Genomic DNA, 17,227 nt, shown 5'->3' on the forward strand with positions numbered 1-17,227 from the left:
ATAAACAAGTGATCAAACCATGAAAAGACATGGATGAACTGTAAACGCATACTACTAAGTGAAGGAATCCAATTTGAAAAGGCTATATACTGTATGATTTCAACTATTTGACATTCTGGAAAAGGAAAACTATGGAGATAATAAAAAAGACCAGTTGTTTCAAGGGGTTGTGGGTAGGGAGGGATGAACAGGTGGACCAAAGAGGATTTTCTGGGCTGTGAAATACCATGTATGCTACTATAATGATGGCTACATCTGGTTATACATTTACAAGCCAGTGAAATGTACAACACCAAGAGTAAACGCTAATGTAACTATAGACTTTCAGTGATTATGATGTTTCAGTGATTATGATCTATCAGTGTAGGCTCCTCATTTGTAACATATGTACCACTCTGGTGTGGGACATTGCTATGAGGAAGGCACATCTTTCACCACATGGGCTTTAGCTAAGCAAGTTGGGGTCAAGGAGTAAATGGGAAATCTCTATATCTTGCTCTTAATTTTGCTATGAGCCTAAAATTGCTCTAGAAAAAAAAATCTTTAAAAAAGGTGAAGGGAAACTTTATGATGAATAGATCAGGCTGACAACATCTAAACCCAATGATCAATCATAGCATCAGTAAATGTGAGCCTGAAAGATATTGTATGATGCAATAAGAAATAAACAACTCCTGTGAAATAGGCTTGCCACCACAAAAATAAAAATCCTAAATATACTAAATTTGTATCTAAATACCAGTTCACACGAAATAGAGGAGATAAAAGAACACAGGTAAACATGAATCATAAGAAATCCTATGATAAAGTAACTAGTTTCTTCAATAAATCTTTAGAATGGAAAAAGAAGAGAAGAAGAATGATTAGAGATTATGAGTGACTTAATGGTCTTATCAATCAAATGCTACATGTGTACCTTGTCTGGTCCTGATTCAAACAACAAATTAGAAAAATATATATTTCAGACAATCAGAGGCAATAAATATATACTGAGTAGTAGATGATATTAAGGAATTATTACTAATTTAATGTGAAATAATGATATCATAAAAATATATATATACAGTGGGTATTTACAGAAGAAATAATACAGTGTTTGAGATTTGTGGGCCATCTCTCGTACATGAATGTTCAAAATAGCATTTTTCATAATAGCCCAAACTGAAAAAAATCCAAATATCCATCAACTGCCATACAGGTAAACAAAATGAAGTGTGTCCATGCTATAAAACACCACCTCATAAAAAGGAGCGAAGTACTGATCTAAGCAACAACATGGATTAACCTCAAAAAATATATGAACTGAAAGAAGTCAAGACACATTGATTACATATCACATGATTCCATTTACATGAAATTTCCTGGAGGTAAAAAAAAAACATACAGTCAGCAGATCACCAGTTACCTCAGACTGAAGCTGAGTGTTGAGACTTGACTGCAAATGATCATGAAGAAACTTTTAGCATGATGGAATTCTAAAACTAAATCATAGTGCTGGTGTACAAGTATACAAATTTACTGAAATTCATCAAAATATACACTTAAAGTGAGTTAATTTTATGTAAATTATACCTCAAAAAATCTTTACAAAACAAAAAGATCAGGCCATCTGCTCTTCAGGGAATCTCAGTTGTGATTGTCTACCATACAGTTTCTGCTAAAAGTAGTATCAAATCAGAGAGGGCTGATATTTCAGAGGATCAAGCTAAAACACTGATTTTGAAAGTACAGTCCCACCAGTGGCATCAGCATAACCTGTGAACTTGTTAAAAATGCATATTCTCAGGTCCCACCTCATTTTACTAAGTCAAGAAACTCTGGGTGCAGAGTTCTTTGATTTGTTTTAACAAGCTTTCCAAGTGAACCTGATGCTTGCCAAAGTTTAATAACCACTGGACTGAAAGGTATGCTAACTATTCTACTACTTAAGATTTTCCATATTTTATTGGTACCAAATAATTGCACAGGTGCTTATGGACCTTCTCCATAGCCCCCAATGTCTTTATAGACAGGAATTGCCTTTATAAAAGCAGAACTTAATATTAAGCTATTGGTGTTCACTGAAGGCTGATAATAAAAATGCTATATAAGGACGGACACTTTATTTTTTATGTAAATAAAATGCTACTGAAGCAGGACTCAGCAAACTTTTCCTATAAATGCCAGATAGGAAACTTTTTTTTTGGTTTTTCAGATCATAAAGTCTCTGATGAAACTATTCAACCTTACCACTGTAGCATAGCCACAGACTATAAGTAAATGAAGGATATGGCCAGATTGGACCATGGCAGGCCAGTTCTGGCCTATGGGTAATAAATTTGCCGATCACTGAACCAGAGCAGTCAGATAGATGGGGATCCAAATACTAGATTTAAATTTGCTTACAAAAAAGTCATTATAACTATATTTCATGTATTCAGTAAGGTAGAGGAAAGTATGACCACAGCAAAGAGATACAGGCAATAAAAAAGAACCCAATACAACTTCATGAGAGGAAAAACCCAACAGCTGAGATTAAAAAAAAAAACAAGGAACAAAAACCAAAACAACCCATACTAGATGGGTTTAAAAATAGATTAGACACTGCAGAAGAAAAGTCTAATGAACTTAAAAACATAGGAGTAGAAATTGTCTAAAACAAAACACAAATTAAAATATGACTAGGGGGGCAGGAGGAGGGCATTAGTGAACTGTGGGAGGTGAAGTAGCTTAATATATATGTAACTGGAGTCAAAGAAATAATTTTAAAGTACATAAAAATTATTAATTTTTAAAATTTAAAATGCTAATTTAAAATATGGCTAATTTTTTTTCAAATTTGATTTAAAATATAAAAACACATAGGTACAAAAACTCAATAAGCCTAAAGTACAAGAACACTAAGAAATCACAACAAAGCAATCGCAAACTGCTTACAACAGGTGATAAAGAGAAAATATTAAAAGCAGCCAGAATCAATAGCAGTTATTGAATCTGATCAACAGAGCCAAAAAACAATTGGAAAAATTAATCAAGCTTCAGGAACCTTTAGAACATCAGTAAGCCTAGGTGAGCAGAAAGAATGCAGAAATAAAACAAATTTTGAAGAAGTAATAGTTTAAAACCTCTGAAAGTTCAGCTAAAGGCATAAACCTACAGATTCAAGAAACTGAGAGAAGTCTATCCAGGATTTATTCAAAGAAATCAATGGCCAGACACATCATACTCTAATTGCTAACAACTTCAGACAAATTAAAAAATCTTGAAAGTAGCTAGAGAAAAAGAACTCACTACAAGTGAGAGAAAAATCTGAATGATGACAAATTTTTTCTTTTTATAATCATGGAAGCCAGAAAGAAGTGGCCTGACAGTTTTAAGTGCTGAAAGAAAAGAACTGTCAATCCAGAATTCTATATCCAGTGAAAACATCCTTTGGGAATGAAAGTGAAATAAAGATACTGTCTGATGAAGGAACTACTACTATAAATCACAGTAGAACTGCTCTCAAAGAATTACTAAAGAAAGTACTTCGAGCAGAAGGAAGTGATAACAGAAAGAAACTTGGAACATCATAAATAAAGAGCAAGAGAAATAAAAAAAAAGTCTTAATATACATAAATATTCTCCTTTTAAGTTCTTTAAAACATACCTGATAATTAAAAATAAAAAAATAAACATTGTCTGGTGGGATTTTCAATGTATGAAGATATGACTATAGCACAAAGAAATTTGTATGGAATTAAAATTTCTGCATTTCTGTTGTAGAAGTAAAACAATAATTCTAAATAAACTGAAAAATTAAGTGTCCCTAGAGCAACTTAATCCCTAGTGGGAGTGCTAAAAAAAAAAAAATACAAAAAAGATACATACAGCCAAACTCACCCTAGATAAATTAAAATATAATTTAAAAAAATTACAAATATAGTTGACCCTTGAACAACATGGGGTTGAATTGCACAGATCAACCTATACGAGGATTTTTTTTTTCAATAAATATAGAACCTGTCTTCACTTTGAAGATCTTTAAATTAAATAGGTATGGGGAAAAGTTTGTGTTCAATTAGAGATCACAATACACAGAATCAAAAGAACTAGGGTTTGAGTCCTAGTTCTAGTCAATCTGTTTCAGCTTCCTATCCTTGGGTGAGTCATTTATCAATTCTTTTGTTTTTGAGGCAGAGATGGCAGTACATGACTTTCTGACTGTGTGGGGGTCAGCACCCCTGACTCTTGAATTGCTCAAGAGTCAACTGTTACCCAAAAGGGCAGAAAAAGGGAAACAGGGAAGTAAAATGCAGAGAACAGAAAATGAATAGTAAACAGTAAATCTAAATCCAAACATATTAAATGTAAACAGTCTAAACACAACATTAAAAGATTGTCAGACTGAATTAAAAAACATGACCAATGTATATGTTGTCTCTGACAAATTCACTTCAAATATAATGAAATAGGTGGCTTAAAAGTAAAGGGATAAAAAGATATACCACATACCATACAAAGCATAATCAAGAGAAAGCTAGAATGGCTGTATCAAAATCAGATAAATTAGATTTCAGAGCAACAAAAATGATTGGGAATAAAGAAAGCAGCATATACTAATATAAAGGTCAACTCCTAAGAAGACACAGTAAACCTAAGTGTAGTACACCTAACAAAACAGCTTCAAAATAAATGAAGCAAGGAAAAATAGACAAACTTTCATTTATAGTTGGAGACTTCAACACTCCTCTCACTAACAGAGCTAGTAGACGAAAAATCTGCAAGGATATATAACTTACCAACACCATTAACCAATTGAATCTGGTTAAGAATTTGTAAGTCACTCCAAAACAGCAGAAAAAATATTCTTGTCAAATGTACATGGAACATTCACTACGACCATATTGTGCTTCATAAAAAAGACCTTGACAAATTTAGAAGAACTGAACCATGCAAAATATATTCTCTGATCATAATGGAATTAAATTATGTATCAGTAATATCAGGAACAAAAAGATAACAGGAAAATTTCCAATCACTTACAAATTAAACAACACGTTTCAAAATAACCTATGGATCAAAGAGGAAGTTTAAAGAGGAATTAGAGAATTTTTTGCAAGTAATGAAAATTACAACATGACATCAAAATCTGTGAAATGCAGTTAAAGCAGTGCTTAAGGAAAATATATGATTAAGTACTTATATTAGAAAAGTCTCAAATGAATAATTTAAACTTTCCTCTTAAAAAATAAGATATCAGGAAAATACCCAAATATTTAGAAATTAAACAAAATCACTTCTAAATAACTGATGGGTTAAAGAAAAAATACAAAGAAATTAGAAAATATCTAGAATTGAATGAAAATGAGAAAACAACATATTGAAAATTCTGAGATGCACCTAAAATAGTGCTTAAAAGGAAATGTGTAGCACTAAATGCTTATAATAGAAAAGAAGAAAGTTCTCAAATAAATTGTCTAAGCTTCCACTTTGTGAAACTAGAAGAGGAAGAGCAAAGTAAACCCAAACCAGGAGAAAAATGGAAAAGTAAAGATAACAGCAGAAAATAATACTACTAGGAGAAATAATCACGCAGATCAATGAAAATAAAGGTCTCTAAAAATGTATTAAACTGATCACTTAACAAGAAAAAAAAGAAGCACAAATTAAAAATATCAGGGATGAAAGGAGATATGGGGATAATTGATTTATTATTATACTGTCCTTTATTGTAATTCAAAGTTTTGTTTGTTTGTTTTACAAATTGAAGGCTTATGGCAACTCTACGTCAAGCAAGTCCATTGGCACCATTTTCAAACAGCATTGCTCACTTCATGTCTCTGTGTAACATTTTTGTAATTTTCACAGTATTTCCAACTTCCCCATTATTATTTGTTATAGTGCCCTGTGATCAGTGATCTTTGATGCTACTATTTTTATTTTTATTCATTATTTATTTATTCATTTATTATTTTTAATTGTTTTGGGGTGCCATGAACCACACTCATATAAGCAAACAATCAATAAATGTGTATGCTTTGACTGCTCAACCAACTGACTGTTCCCCTGTGTCTCTACCCCTTCCTGGGGCTCTGTATTCCCTGAGAAACAACAATATTGAAATTAGGCAAATTAATAACCCTATCAAGACCTCTAAGTGTCCAAATAAAAGGAAGAGTCACACATTTCTCACTTTAAATCAAAGGCTAAAAATGATTAATCTTAGTGAGGAAGGCATCTCAAAAGCAGAGATAGGCCAAAAGATGGCCTCCTCTGCCAAACAGCCAAGTTGTGAATGCAAAGGAAAATTTCTTGAAGGAAATTCAAAGTGCTATTCCAAGTGAACACAGGAATGATAAGAAAGTGAAATTACCTTATTGCTGCTATGGAGAAAGTTTTGGTTGTCTGAACAGATGATCAAACCAGCTACAACATTCCCTTAAGCCAAAGCTTAATCCAGAACAAGGTCCTAACTCTTCTCAATTCTATGAAGGCTAAGAGAGGTGAGGAAGTTGCAGAAGAAAAGTTTGAAGCTAACAGAGGTTGGTTCATGAGGTTTACAGAAAAAAGCCTTATCTCCATAACAGAAACATGCAAGATGAAGCAGCAAGTGCTGATGTAGAGCTTCAGCAAATTATCCAGGTGCTCTAGTAAAGATAGGTGGCTTCACTAAATAGCAGATTTTCAATGTAAATGAAACATTTTTGTATTGGAAAAAGATGCCATCTGGTGAGAAGTGAATGCCTGATTTCAAAACTTTAAAGAACAGGCTCACTCTCTTGTTAGGGGCTCATGCAACTGTGACTTTTAAGTTGAAGCCGATGTTCCTTTACCATCCCCAAAATCCTAGGGCCCATAAGAGTGATTTCTGTATATACTCTACTTGTGGTCTATAAATGGAATAACAGAGTCTGGATAACAGCACATCTGTTTACAAAATGCTTTATAGTGGGTTTAAGCCCAATGTTGAGATCTATTGCTCAGAAAAAGATGTTCCTTTCAAAATATTATTCCACATTGACAATGCACCTGGTCACCCAAGAACTCTGATGGAGATGTGCAACATTTTCATGCCTAATAACACAAAGTCCATTCTGCAGCCCATTGATCAAGGAGTAATTTCAAATTTCCAGTCTTACTATTTAAGAAATACTTTTTATAAGGCTATAGCTGCCATAAATAGTGATTTTTCTGATGGATCTGGGCAAAGTTAATTTAAAGCCTTCTGGAAAAGATTCACCATTCTAGATGCCATTAAGAACATTTATGATTCACAGGAAGAGGTCAAAACATCAACATTAGCAGGAATTTGGAAGAAGTTGATTTCAATCCTCATGGATGACTTTAAGAGGTTCAAGACTTCAGTGGAGGAAGGAACTGCAGATATGGTGGAAATAGCAAGAGAACTAGAATTAGAAGTGGAGCCTGAAGATGTGACTAAATTGCTGTAAACTCATGAAAAAAAAAACCTGAATGGATGAGGAGTTTCTTCTTATGGATGAGCAAGGAAACTGGTTTTTTGAGATGGAATCTACTCCTGGTGAAGACAACAAAAGATTTAGAATATTACATAAACTTAGTTGATAAAGCAGTGGCAGGGTCTGAGAGGACTAATTTCAATTTTAAAGGCTCTATTATGGGTAAAATACTATCAAACAGCATTGCAAGCTACAAAGAAATTGTGAAAGGAAGAGTCAATCAATTTGGTGAACCTCATCTTTCTATTATTTTAAGAAATTGCCACAGCCACTCCAACCTTCAGCAAAAACAATCCTGATCAGTCAGCAGCCATCAACACTGAGGGAAGACTGTCCACCAGCAAAAAAAATTACAACTCGCTGAAGGCTCAGATGATAGTTAGCATCTTTTAGCAGGAAAGTATTTTTAAATTAAAGTATGTACATTTTTCTTTCAGACATAATGCTATTGCACACTTAATAGACCACAGTACAGTCTAAATGTAACTTTTATATGCACTGGGAAACCAAAAAACTCACGCGACTTGCTTTATTGTGATGTTTACTTTATTGTGCTGGTCTGGAACCAAAACTACAACATCTTTTAAGGTATGCCTGTATCTCTATAGACCCTACAAACATTATAAGAATAAAAAGGGAATATTATCAAAAAACACTCATAAAATGCACAAATTCTTTGCATACAAAGTACAAAAGCTAACTTAAGATAACCTAGATTATCTAAATAGTCTTATATCTATTAAAAAATTTAATTTGTATTTAAGATCATTCCAACAATTCCAAGCCCACACAGCTTCACTGGCAAATCCTACCATTCCTTTAAGGAATCAATAATAACAATTCTATACAAACTCTTCCAAAATATAGAAAAGGAAGGAACACTTACCATCTCAGTTATGAGGCAAGATTCCCCAATACCAAAACCAAACAAAGATAATCCAAGAAAATACAAACCGAAATTCCTCATGAATATAGTATAAAATCTTAAAAGAAAAAGGCAAACTAAATCTAATAATGTATAAAGAGGATACTATGTCACTATTAAATGAAGTTTATCCTGGGAATCACAGACTAATTCAACATTTGAAAACAAATCAAGTAATTTACAATATAAATAAACTAATTAAAACAAACCGTATAATCATTTCAAAAGACCCAGAAAAAAGACTGAAAAAAAAATCAGCATCAATTCATGATTCAAAACTCTCAGCACACTAGAAATAAAAGGGGACTTCCTCAACCTAATAAAAAGAATCTATGGAAAACCTACAACTGGTATCATACTTAATGGTGAAAGACTGAATGCTTTCCCCCGAAAATTAGGAACAAAAAGTAACAAGGCAAGGGTGTTATATCTTATAACTTCTATTCACATCATGTTGGAGGTCCCAACCAACACAATAAAGGAAGAAAAGAAAATAGAAAAGTAAGAAAAAGAACTGCATCTAGTCATAGACAACATGATTGTGTAGAAATATATCAGTGTAGACTATATCAAAGAATCTATTAAAAAGCTGTAAGAACTACTACTAGTAAATTTATCAATGTCACAGGATATAAGGCTGTGTTAGTCAGGATTCTCCAGAGTAAAAGAATCAATAGGATATATAAAAGTAGATTTAATATGAGGAATTGGCTTACAAGATTATGGAGGATGTGATGTCCCATGATCTGCCATCTGTAAGCTGGAAACTTAGGAAAGCCAGTGGTGTAATTCAGCCTGAGTCCAAAGGTCTGAGACCTAGAGGAGTCGATGATATAAATACCAGTCCGAGATGAGATGTGATGTCCCAGCTCAAACAATGAGACAGCAAAAAAGGAGTAAATTCCTCCTTCCTCTGTATTTTTGTTCTATTTAGGCCCTCAGTGGATTGGATGATGCCTACCCACACTGAGGATGGCAATCTACTTTACCAAGCTCACCAATTCAGATATTAATCTCATGCAGCAACAGCCAGAAGTAATTTTTAAACAAGATATCTGGGCATCCTTTGATCCAGTTAAGTTGACAGATAAAATTAACATCACAAAGAATAATATAAAAATCAATCTTATTTCTATATAATAGCAATAAACAACTGGAGAGTAAAAATTTTAAAGCACCATTTACAACAGCACCAAAACCATAATATACTTAGGGATATAGGTAACAAAATGTGTACAAAATACACCAAAAACTGTAAAACACTGAAGAACAAAAAAGACTTAAATGGAGAAGTATACCATATTCATGGATTAGAAGATTCAATACTGTTAACATTTTAATTCTTCCCCAAATAATCTGTAGATTCAATGCAGTTTCAATCAAAATACCAGCTGGAGTTTTTATAGACATCAGTAAGGTAATTCTATAACTTATATGAAAAAGCAAAAAAACTAGAATAGCTAAAACAATTTTGGAAAAAAAGAAAAAAGGTGGAGGACATACTGATTTTAAGATTACAGTTATCAAGTTGTGCTAGCAGCAAAGGGATAAACAGAGATAAGATGAGAAGAATATTGAGTCCAAAATTAGATATATACACATAGTTAGTTGGTTTTGATCAAACACTAAAAGGCAATTCAATGGAGAATGAATAGACTTCCCAACAAATGGTGCTGAAATCACGGGATATCCATATCCATACTTCTATCATATACCAATAAGAAAAAAATTAACTCAAAATTGAATAGAAACCTGAATTAGGTAAAAGATAAAAATATAAAGCCTCTAATAGAAATCTTTGAATTTTGGATTAGGCAAAGATTTCTTACATGGACACCAAAAGCATAAACCATTAAAATTAAAAAAAATAAATAATTGCCGATCATTAAAAATAAGAAGCTCTGCTTTTTAAAAGGCACACAAAAAATGAAAAGATAATCTCCATATAGGGAGAAGATATGTGCAAATTACATATGTAATAAAGACTTGTATCCAGAATAAAGAATTCTTAGAGCTCAGTAAGAAAACAACTCAATAAAAAAGTCAAAATACTTGAGCAGTCACTCCACCAAAGATACACTCATGTCAAATAAGCACATGAAAAGATGCTCCACATCATCAGCCACAATGAAATACTACTACATACCTATTAGAATACAAAAACAAAACAAAACAAACAAAAAAAACAAACAAACTTATGATACCAAGTGCTGGTGAGAATATGGAGCAACTAGAATCCTCATACATTGCTGATGGTAATGCAAAATGACACAGCCACTTTGGAAAACTGTTAGGAAGTTTCTTATAAAGTTAAACATACATTTACCACATGACCTAGCAATCCCACTCTAAGTATTTACCCAAGTGAAATGAAAACTTATATTCTCAACAAAACCTGTAAGCAAATATTTATAGCGTCTTTGTTCATAATCACGAAGAACTGAAAACAACCCCATGTCCTTCAACTAATGATAAACTGCTTACATCCATGTAATGGAATATTACTTACCAATAAAAAGGAACAAACAACACACAAAAGTATGGATGAATCTCAAATGCATTATGCTAAATGAAGCCAGAGAAAAGGCTATATATGATTCCATTTGTATGATATTCTGGTAAAGGCAAAAATATAAGGGTAGAAAATAGAAAACAGGGGTTGACTACAAAGAGGCAAGGGAGAATCTGGGGGAAGTAATGGAACTGTGCTGTAATTTGAGTAGGTGGTAACTACATGATTATACATATCTGTTAAAATTCCCAAAACTATACATGCAAAAAGTGTGAAACTTAATGAATATAAATTATAGCTTAATTCTTTTAAAAAAAGGAAATAAAAAAGATAACTCTGGATTCTTATAAGGTAGTCAGAATGAAAGGAAGGAGACACATTAGGAGCTTTTATAATTAACCAATGGGAAAATGATGGTGGCTTTTGCAGGGTGATAGAGAAAGTGAGAAGTAGTTAGGGTCTGGATATATTTTAAAGGGTTATGGATATAATCTGCTAAGAAATAAGAAACAGAGGTTGAAAAAGAGACGGATCAAAGATGACACCAAGATTTTTTTCACCTGTAGAAGTAGAAAGATGGAGCTAATATTTACAGAGATGTGGAAGTCTGGAAGAAGTCCTTGGAAAGGGGTGGGAATTCAGACTCTGGATTTTGGACTTAAGAAGTATGACATGTTTATAAAATATTAAGTGAAACTGTTGACTACACAGTTGGTTATTTATATGGAATACAGGATGGAGTCTGTACATATAAATTTGACACTCATTAGTATAAAGATACTATTTAAACCAATGAAACTAAATATTATTACTTAGAAGTCACTGAGGATCAGAAAGATAAGAAATTTGAAGACTAAAAAATCCTAAAGCATCCAAAGCTTGGAGAAATGGGGAAAAAGGAAGAACTAGCAAATACGATTCATGAAGTAGAATAAGAACTAACAGGGTCAAAGAAGAAGAAATGTGTTTCAAGACAGAATGATTGATCTAATGCTGATGTTAGGGAAGAGGAGGATTGATGTGATCCTTCTTAAACACAGAGATCTCCAGAGTCACTATCAAAAGCTAATTTGCCAGGGTTGAGGAGGAGACCAGATTTGCAGTGTGAGGGGCAGAAGCTTGCTTGAACAAGGTATCAGGGATAAACAGGAAGACAGATATTAAAGGCAGTAAAAAACAAACACCTTATTTTTGCCTTAAATTCTATTTTGTAATAGCAATATGAGTTCTTTGTTATTAGTATTGTTTTATAGCATTTCCCAATCTTTCACCTTTAAATCTTTCTGCATACTTATGACATACAAACAGTATAGAGTTGAATTGTCTTTAAATCCAGTCCATAATTGTTTTTCTGAGAGTTAATCTATTCAGCATTTCTTATCACAGCAATATATTATATTGATTTCTATCTTCTTAATTTTTGCTTATTTTTTTCTGTTCTTATTTTTAAAAATTAGAGATTATAGAACACAAAGATTAACAAATGCACATATACATTTTAAAACAGAATTGATTTAGAAATGAAAATGAGAACAAGAAATTAAATATGGAAAAAATTCAAGCTTTCCAAAAACATTATTCAAAAAAAAATCTTTTGGTAAATACCTGAGACTTCACTTAACAGAGCTTAATCATTTATAACCCAGGAAGGCAAAATTTTAAAGGAACACAGAGCTGGTACCCACAAACCCACCAATTAGACCAATATATAAATTCCAGATGCAGGCAAACCCATGTGCAGATCTTTCAAATGGGATTCCTCCCTTCTCTCAGGAGTAAACCATTATATAAAATTTCTTTATTAATTTCCCTTGGTCTTCATGATTTCTATGTGCTATGCATGTACCCATGAGTTATATACGATGGAATTAAATTGACTGAACTCCTTATTTTACACATCCTCTACTTTTAAGATTAAACCATTTTGTCACATGTAGCTTTAGTTCTTTCATTTTCCACTGCTGCATATTTTTCCTTAACATGTGTTTCCTTTATACTACATCTTATATTCTACTATAAACAGGCATTTAAAATTTTTCATTTGTTTTTTATATTATAAACAATTTTGCTATAAATGTTCCCTTTGGTGAGCATTTGCAAGAGTATCTCAAAGTGAAACTGTTAGGTTATAAGATGGTATGTCATTGTGATTTTAATTGGCAAATCTCGGTAAGTAGTATCTTTTCATATTAACTGGCCATAGAGTTTTTTTCCCTCTATGTGAAGTTCCAGTTCATGTTTTACTACTTTTTCTACTGATCTTAATCTTTTTTTTACATTGATTTTTTTAAAAATCAAAGTAAAGTTGATTTACAATATTATATTAGTTTCAGGTGTACAACACAGTGATTCAATATTTTTATACGTTATACTCCATTTAAAGTTACTACAAAACAATGCCTTTATTTCCCTGTATTGTATACTACATGCTTGTTGCTTATCTATTCTATATATAGTAGTTTGTATCTCTTAATCGCATATCTATTTCCCTACCCCTTCCCTCTAATTATTTGTTAATTTTATGCATTGTAAAATTCATTTCTTTGGGATTTACAACTTGAGAAAGTGCCCATGATATGATGACATTAAGTAAAATGAGCAAGATGGAAAATGGTAGATACGGCACAATCCAAAATGTGCATATGGGAGAATAATTACTTTTTGGCAATGGAAGTTGCTGATGGTTGACCAGACCGCTGTCTTTAAGAAGGCTCCATTTTTAAATAAATCATATTTATTTTTATAGCTGTGAAACGTATCCTTTGATTCTTTTCCTTTGAAATGAAGTGCTCTTTTTTTTTTTTTTTTTCCCTTTGCACAGAGCAATTTATCTGCCCAGTTAGCAGTAAAACTGATTGAGATTATCAGGGGAACAGAGTTTAATTTGTAGTTTATTCAAAGACTTTGCATATTTCTTTAATAATTCTTACAAGGTTTAAAACTAAATAAAGATGCTAATTTGAAATCTTCGTTTATTTAAAATGTGATCACTTTCTCCTTTTATCATGAAAAAATATACTAACTCTGATTTCAACAATAACTTTAAATCACTTTGAGTCACTGGATTTTAAATACACTGTATTGTATGGCCTCATTTATTAAGTTAAAAGTGGATCGCTGGGAATTAAAATAAATAAATAAAATAAAATTCATCTCTTGGGTCTTTAATTCTATGATGTGAGGAGCATACATTACCAATTTTATGTACTTAAACAACACAAAAAAATCTTGTAAGCAGACTGAAAATCCTTAGCAGAATACACTTGAGAATTTTTAAAAGTTTAAAAGTATGAAGTTTTAAAAAGTTTAATCAATTTTAGTATTCATAGTAATATTATTTCATAGTATTGTTATCCTGAGACTATTATATCATAGCATAAACAAATAATTCTGTGACTGGTCAGGAACAAAGTTTTTTTTCATGTGTAAAAGGTGATAAAAACATTAAATCTAACAAATTAAAGTTAAAACCTTTAATCCTAAATTTGAACAAAAAATATAAACATAAATTTATAATGTATTTTTCCTTAGAATAATTTCCAAGCTCTTTCAATTGAAAAGGCCTAGAAGCACTGACCAACTCAGCAGTAACTGGAGTACTGACAAAGCTTAACATGGAGCCAGCTGGCAAACGAGAAAGCTGAGTCCAACTCCACTACTACAGAACAAAGTAAAGAAAGGTGGATTTGGAGTTAAAAGTCAATAAACTAAGTATCAAAAACTACTGAGTAAAACCCATCTAACATATTTGTGAGATCATAGTGATAATTTTCTTTTTTAAAATTGAGTTATAGTTGATGTACAATATATAAATTACAGGTGTACAATATAGTGATTCACAATTTTTAAAGGTCATACTCCATTTACAGCTTTTATAAAATATTGGTTATATTCCCCATGCTATACAGTATATCCTTATCCTTATAGCTTATTTTATACCTAGTAATTTGTACCTCTTACTTTCCTACCCTGATACTGTCTCTCCCACCTTCCCTCTCTCCACTGGTAACTACCAGTTTATTCTCTATATCTGTGAGTCTGTTTCTTTTTTGTTACATTCACTAGTTATCTGTACTTTTTAGATTCCACATATAAGTTATATCATATAGTATTTGTCTTTCTCTAACTTACTTCACTTAGTATTCTATCCATCTATTTGTGTAGTCTTCAATTTCTCTTATCAGTGTCTTACAGTTTTTCAAGTCTTTTACCTCCATAAGTAGGTTTATTCCTAGGTATTTTACTTTTTTTGATGCAATGGTAAATAGCATTGTTTCTTTTTCTGTCTACTAAATTCAGAAGCAGTGACGAAAACAGAATTATAACCATTTTGCAGCCACTTGTGAAATAAAAGTTCCAAGCAGTGATTATCAGTGGCTACCAATACCACAAAAAGAGAGACAGTCAAGCATTATGTGCCTCCTAGTGTAAGTATTCATACTACATATGACATATTCTTGCAAAACTTTGAGCCTGAATCAGATCAAGCCTTGGTATCAAAATCACAGTTAAAGAAAATTCAGGGCCAGAAAAGTGATTGAGTAAAACCATGGAGATGTAATCAGAAAAATCCAGACTGTGAGAAATTCTACAGGACAAACAATCTCATTTCTACAACAGTAATATGGAAGGAAAAAGGACACAGTGTGAATCTATAGACTAAAAGAGACATATCAACCTATTGCAGTGTTTGGAACTTATATGGATCCTGATTTTTTTTTTTAAGTGATGAATGAGGAAATTTGAAAACTATTTTATATTAAGGAATTAGTTAATTTTAGATGTGATAATGGTACTCTGTGTTATTTATGTGTTAAAGTAGATAGTTCTTATCTTTTAAAAACACATATTCATGAAAAAACATGAATAATATGATTAGGAGTTTGCTTCAAAATAATCCAGTGGGAGGTAAAGAGAATGAGTGGAGTTGAGATGAGATAAAATTGGCTCTAAGATGATTAAGTAGCTAATGGGTAATGAATACATAGGGTTTCATTATACAATTTGCTCTGGTTTTGTGTATGTCTGAAGTTACTCAAATTAAGTTTTTCTTTAATCTGCCTTCACCAAAGCCTGTAACAAAATTAGTTACACTTGCCTGAAAATGTCAGATTCAATTTACGAATCTCCTAAATGTATATACATTTTCACACAAAGCTAAGGCCTTAAAACAAAAGAATGATGCTAGTGGTATATTTTAAGGAATCAGGTCAGTGAAAAATTTTCCTTATTTAGAGAAGAGAAGCATTCCCAGCAATCTCAAAAATCAAATGAGACACATAAAGAACCAACCAATTCTGTATACTTTCAAGTAAGTGTTTGGGTTTTAGCATGATCTGATGTTAGAGCAGACAACTTTTAGATCACCTTTGTAACTACTTGCCTATTCACCAAGGGTAAGGTGGGATTCAAACTTTGTCCTTTTACAATTTGTACTTTTAAGTCTCTAAAATGTTCTGAAGTTCACCTAAGGATTAAAAAAATGCTGAGTTCTAAAATTTCAAGTCTTTTACCAGATACCTAAATGTTTTCCACAAATACAAAAGAGCAAACTTTAAAAACAATTTGGAACTGCTTAATACTATTCAGACACTTACACAAAAGCAGATTTACATACCTTGCCTGGACTGTGAAGGTGTTACAGGAACTTCTTGGTTTGGCTCAAAAGGAAGTTCAGGTGTTAAGTTTTCAAACTGCTCTTTACTAATGAGATTTAGCTTCTTAAAGTTCTCAACTTCTTGCTGAAGTAGAATGAAGGAATCTAATTACTAAACTGGCTAACAGAGTAACCAACAGACAACAATTGATACCAATCTCAAAAAATGAGTTTTAAAAACATGGATTAATTGCAACAGAATAAAAGAAGATGTTCTAATAAAGAATAACGCATTATACTTAATAACAATTAGTATTCAGTTAAAACAAGCTTGAGAACCCTAAAATATAATGAATATTTTATAGTTATACATTATAAGAACATACATTCTTATCATTATTTGTTGAGTATTTACACATAAGATCACTAGAATACTACAGAATAGGCTACAAAGTAATCTAATACATGTTCCCTACCCTTAAGAAGTGTACAAGTTAAATGAAAAGAAATGTACACATAAAAATATTAGTGTATGAATAGTGATACTCTTTGGTATAAGAATTGAGATCTTCTCAATTCTCATAAGGGAGGCATCACAGAAGGGATGGGACAAAAGTAGCTCCTAATGATGACAATTTAGAGAAAGGGAAAAGTATCCTAAATTTTCAGTAATGTGAGCAAAGATGAGAAGCTTGGAATAAGCAATTATTTATTGAAAGATAATTCAGTGAGAGAAAGTTTCTGTAGAATCAGTG

The 17,227-nt window shown here is 32.1% G+C and overlaps 1 protein-coding gene across 11 annotated transcripts in view; it reads right to left on the reverse strand.

Moving 5' to 3' along the window:
* The window catches only part of LARP1B (La ribonucleoprotein 1B), a 105,020-nt gene that overhangs the window by 24,034 nt on the left and 63,759 nt on the right, over positions 1 to 17,227 (reverse strand). For 5 of the 11 annotated variants that reach the window (XM_074378757.1, XM_074378749.1, XM_074378745.1 and 2 more), the window contains exon 12: positions 16,494 to 16,617. The exons of 3 other annotated variants lie outside the window; for them this stretch is intronic. In XM_074378757.1, coding sequence (XP_074234858.1) covers positions 16,494 to 16,617 — 124 coding nt within the window. Of the gene's footprint in view, positions 1 to 9,080; positions 9,181 to 16,493; positions 16,618 to 17,227 lie in introns of all 11 variants that reach the window. 3 more of the 11 variants (XR_012511895.1, XR_012511896.1, XR_012511899.1) reach the window with 1 other exon arrangement.

The sequence above is a fragment of the Camelus bactrianus genome, chromosome 2, assembly GCF_048773025.1.
Source record: "Camelus bactrianus isolate YW-2024 breed Bactrian camel chromosome 2, ASM4877302v1, whole genome shotgun sequence".
NCBI classification, from domain to species: Eukaryota; Metazoa; Chordata; class Mammalia; order Artiodactyla; family Camelidae; genus Camelus; species Camelus bactrianus.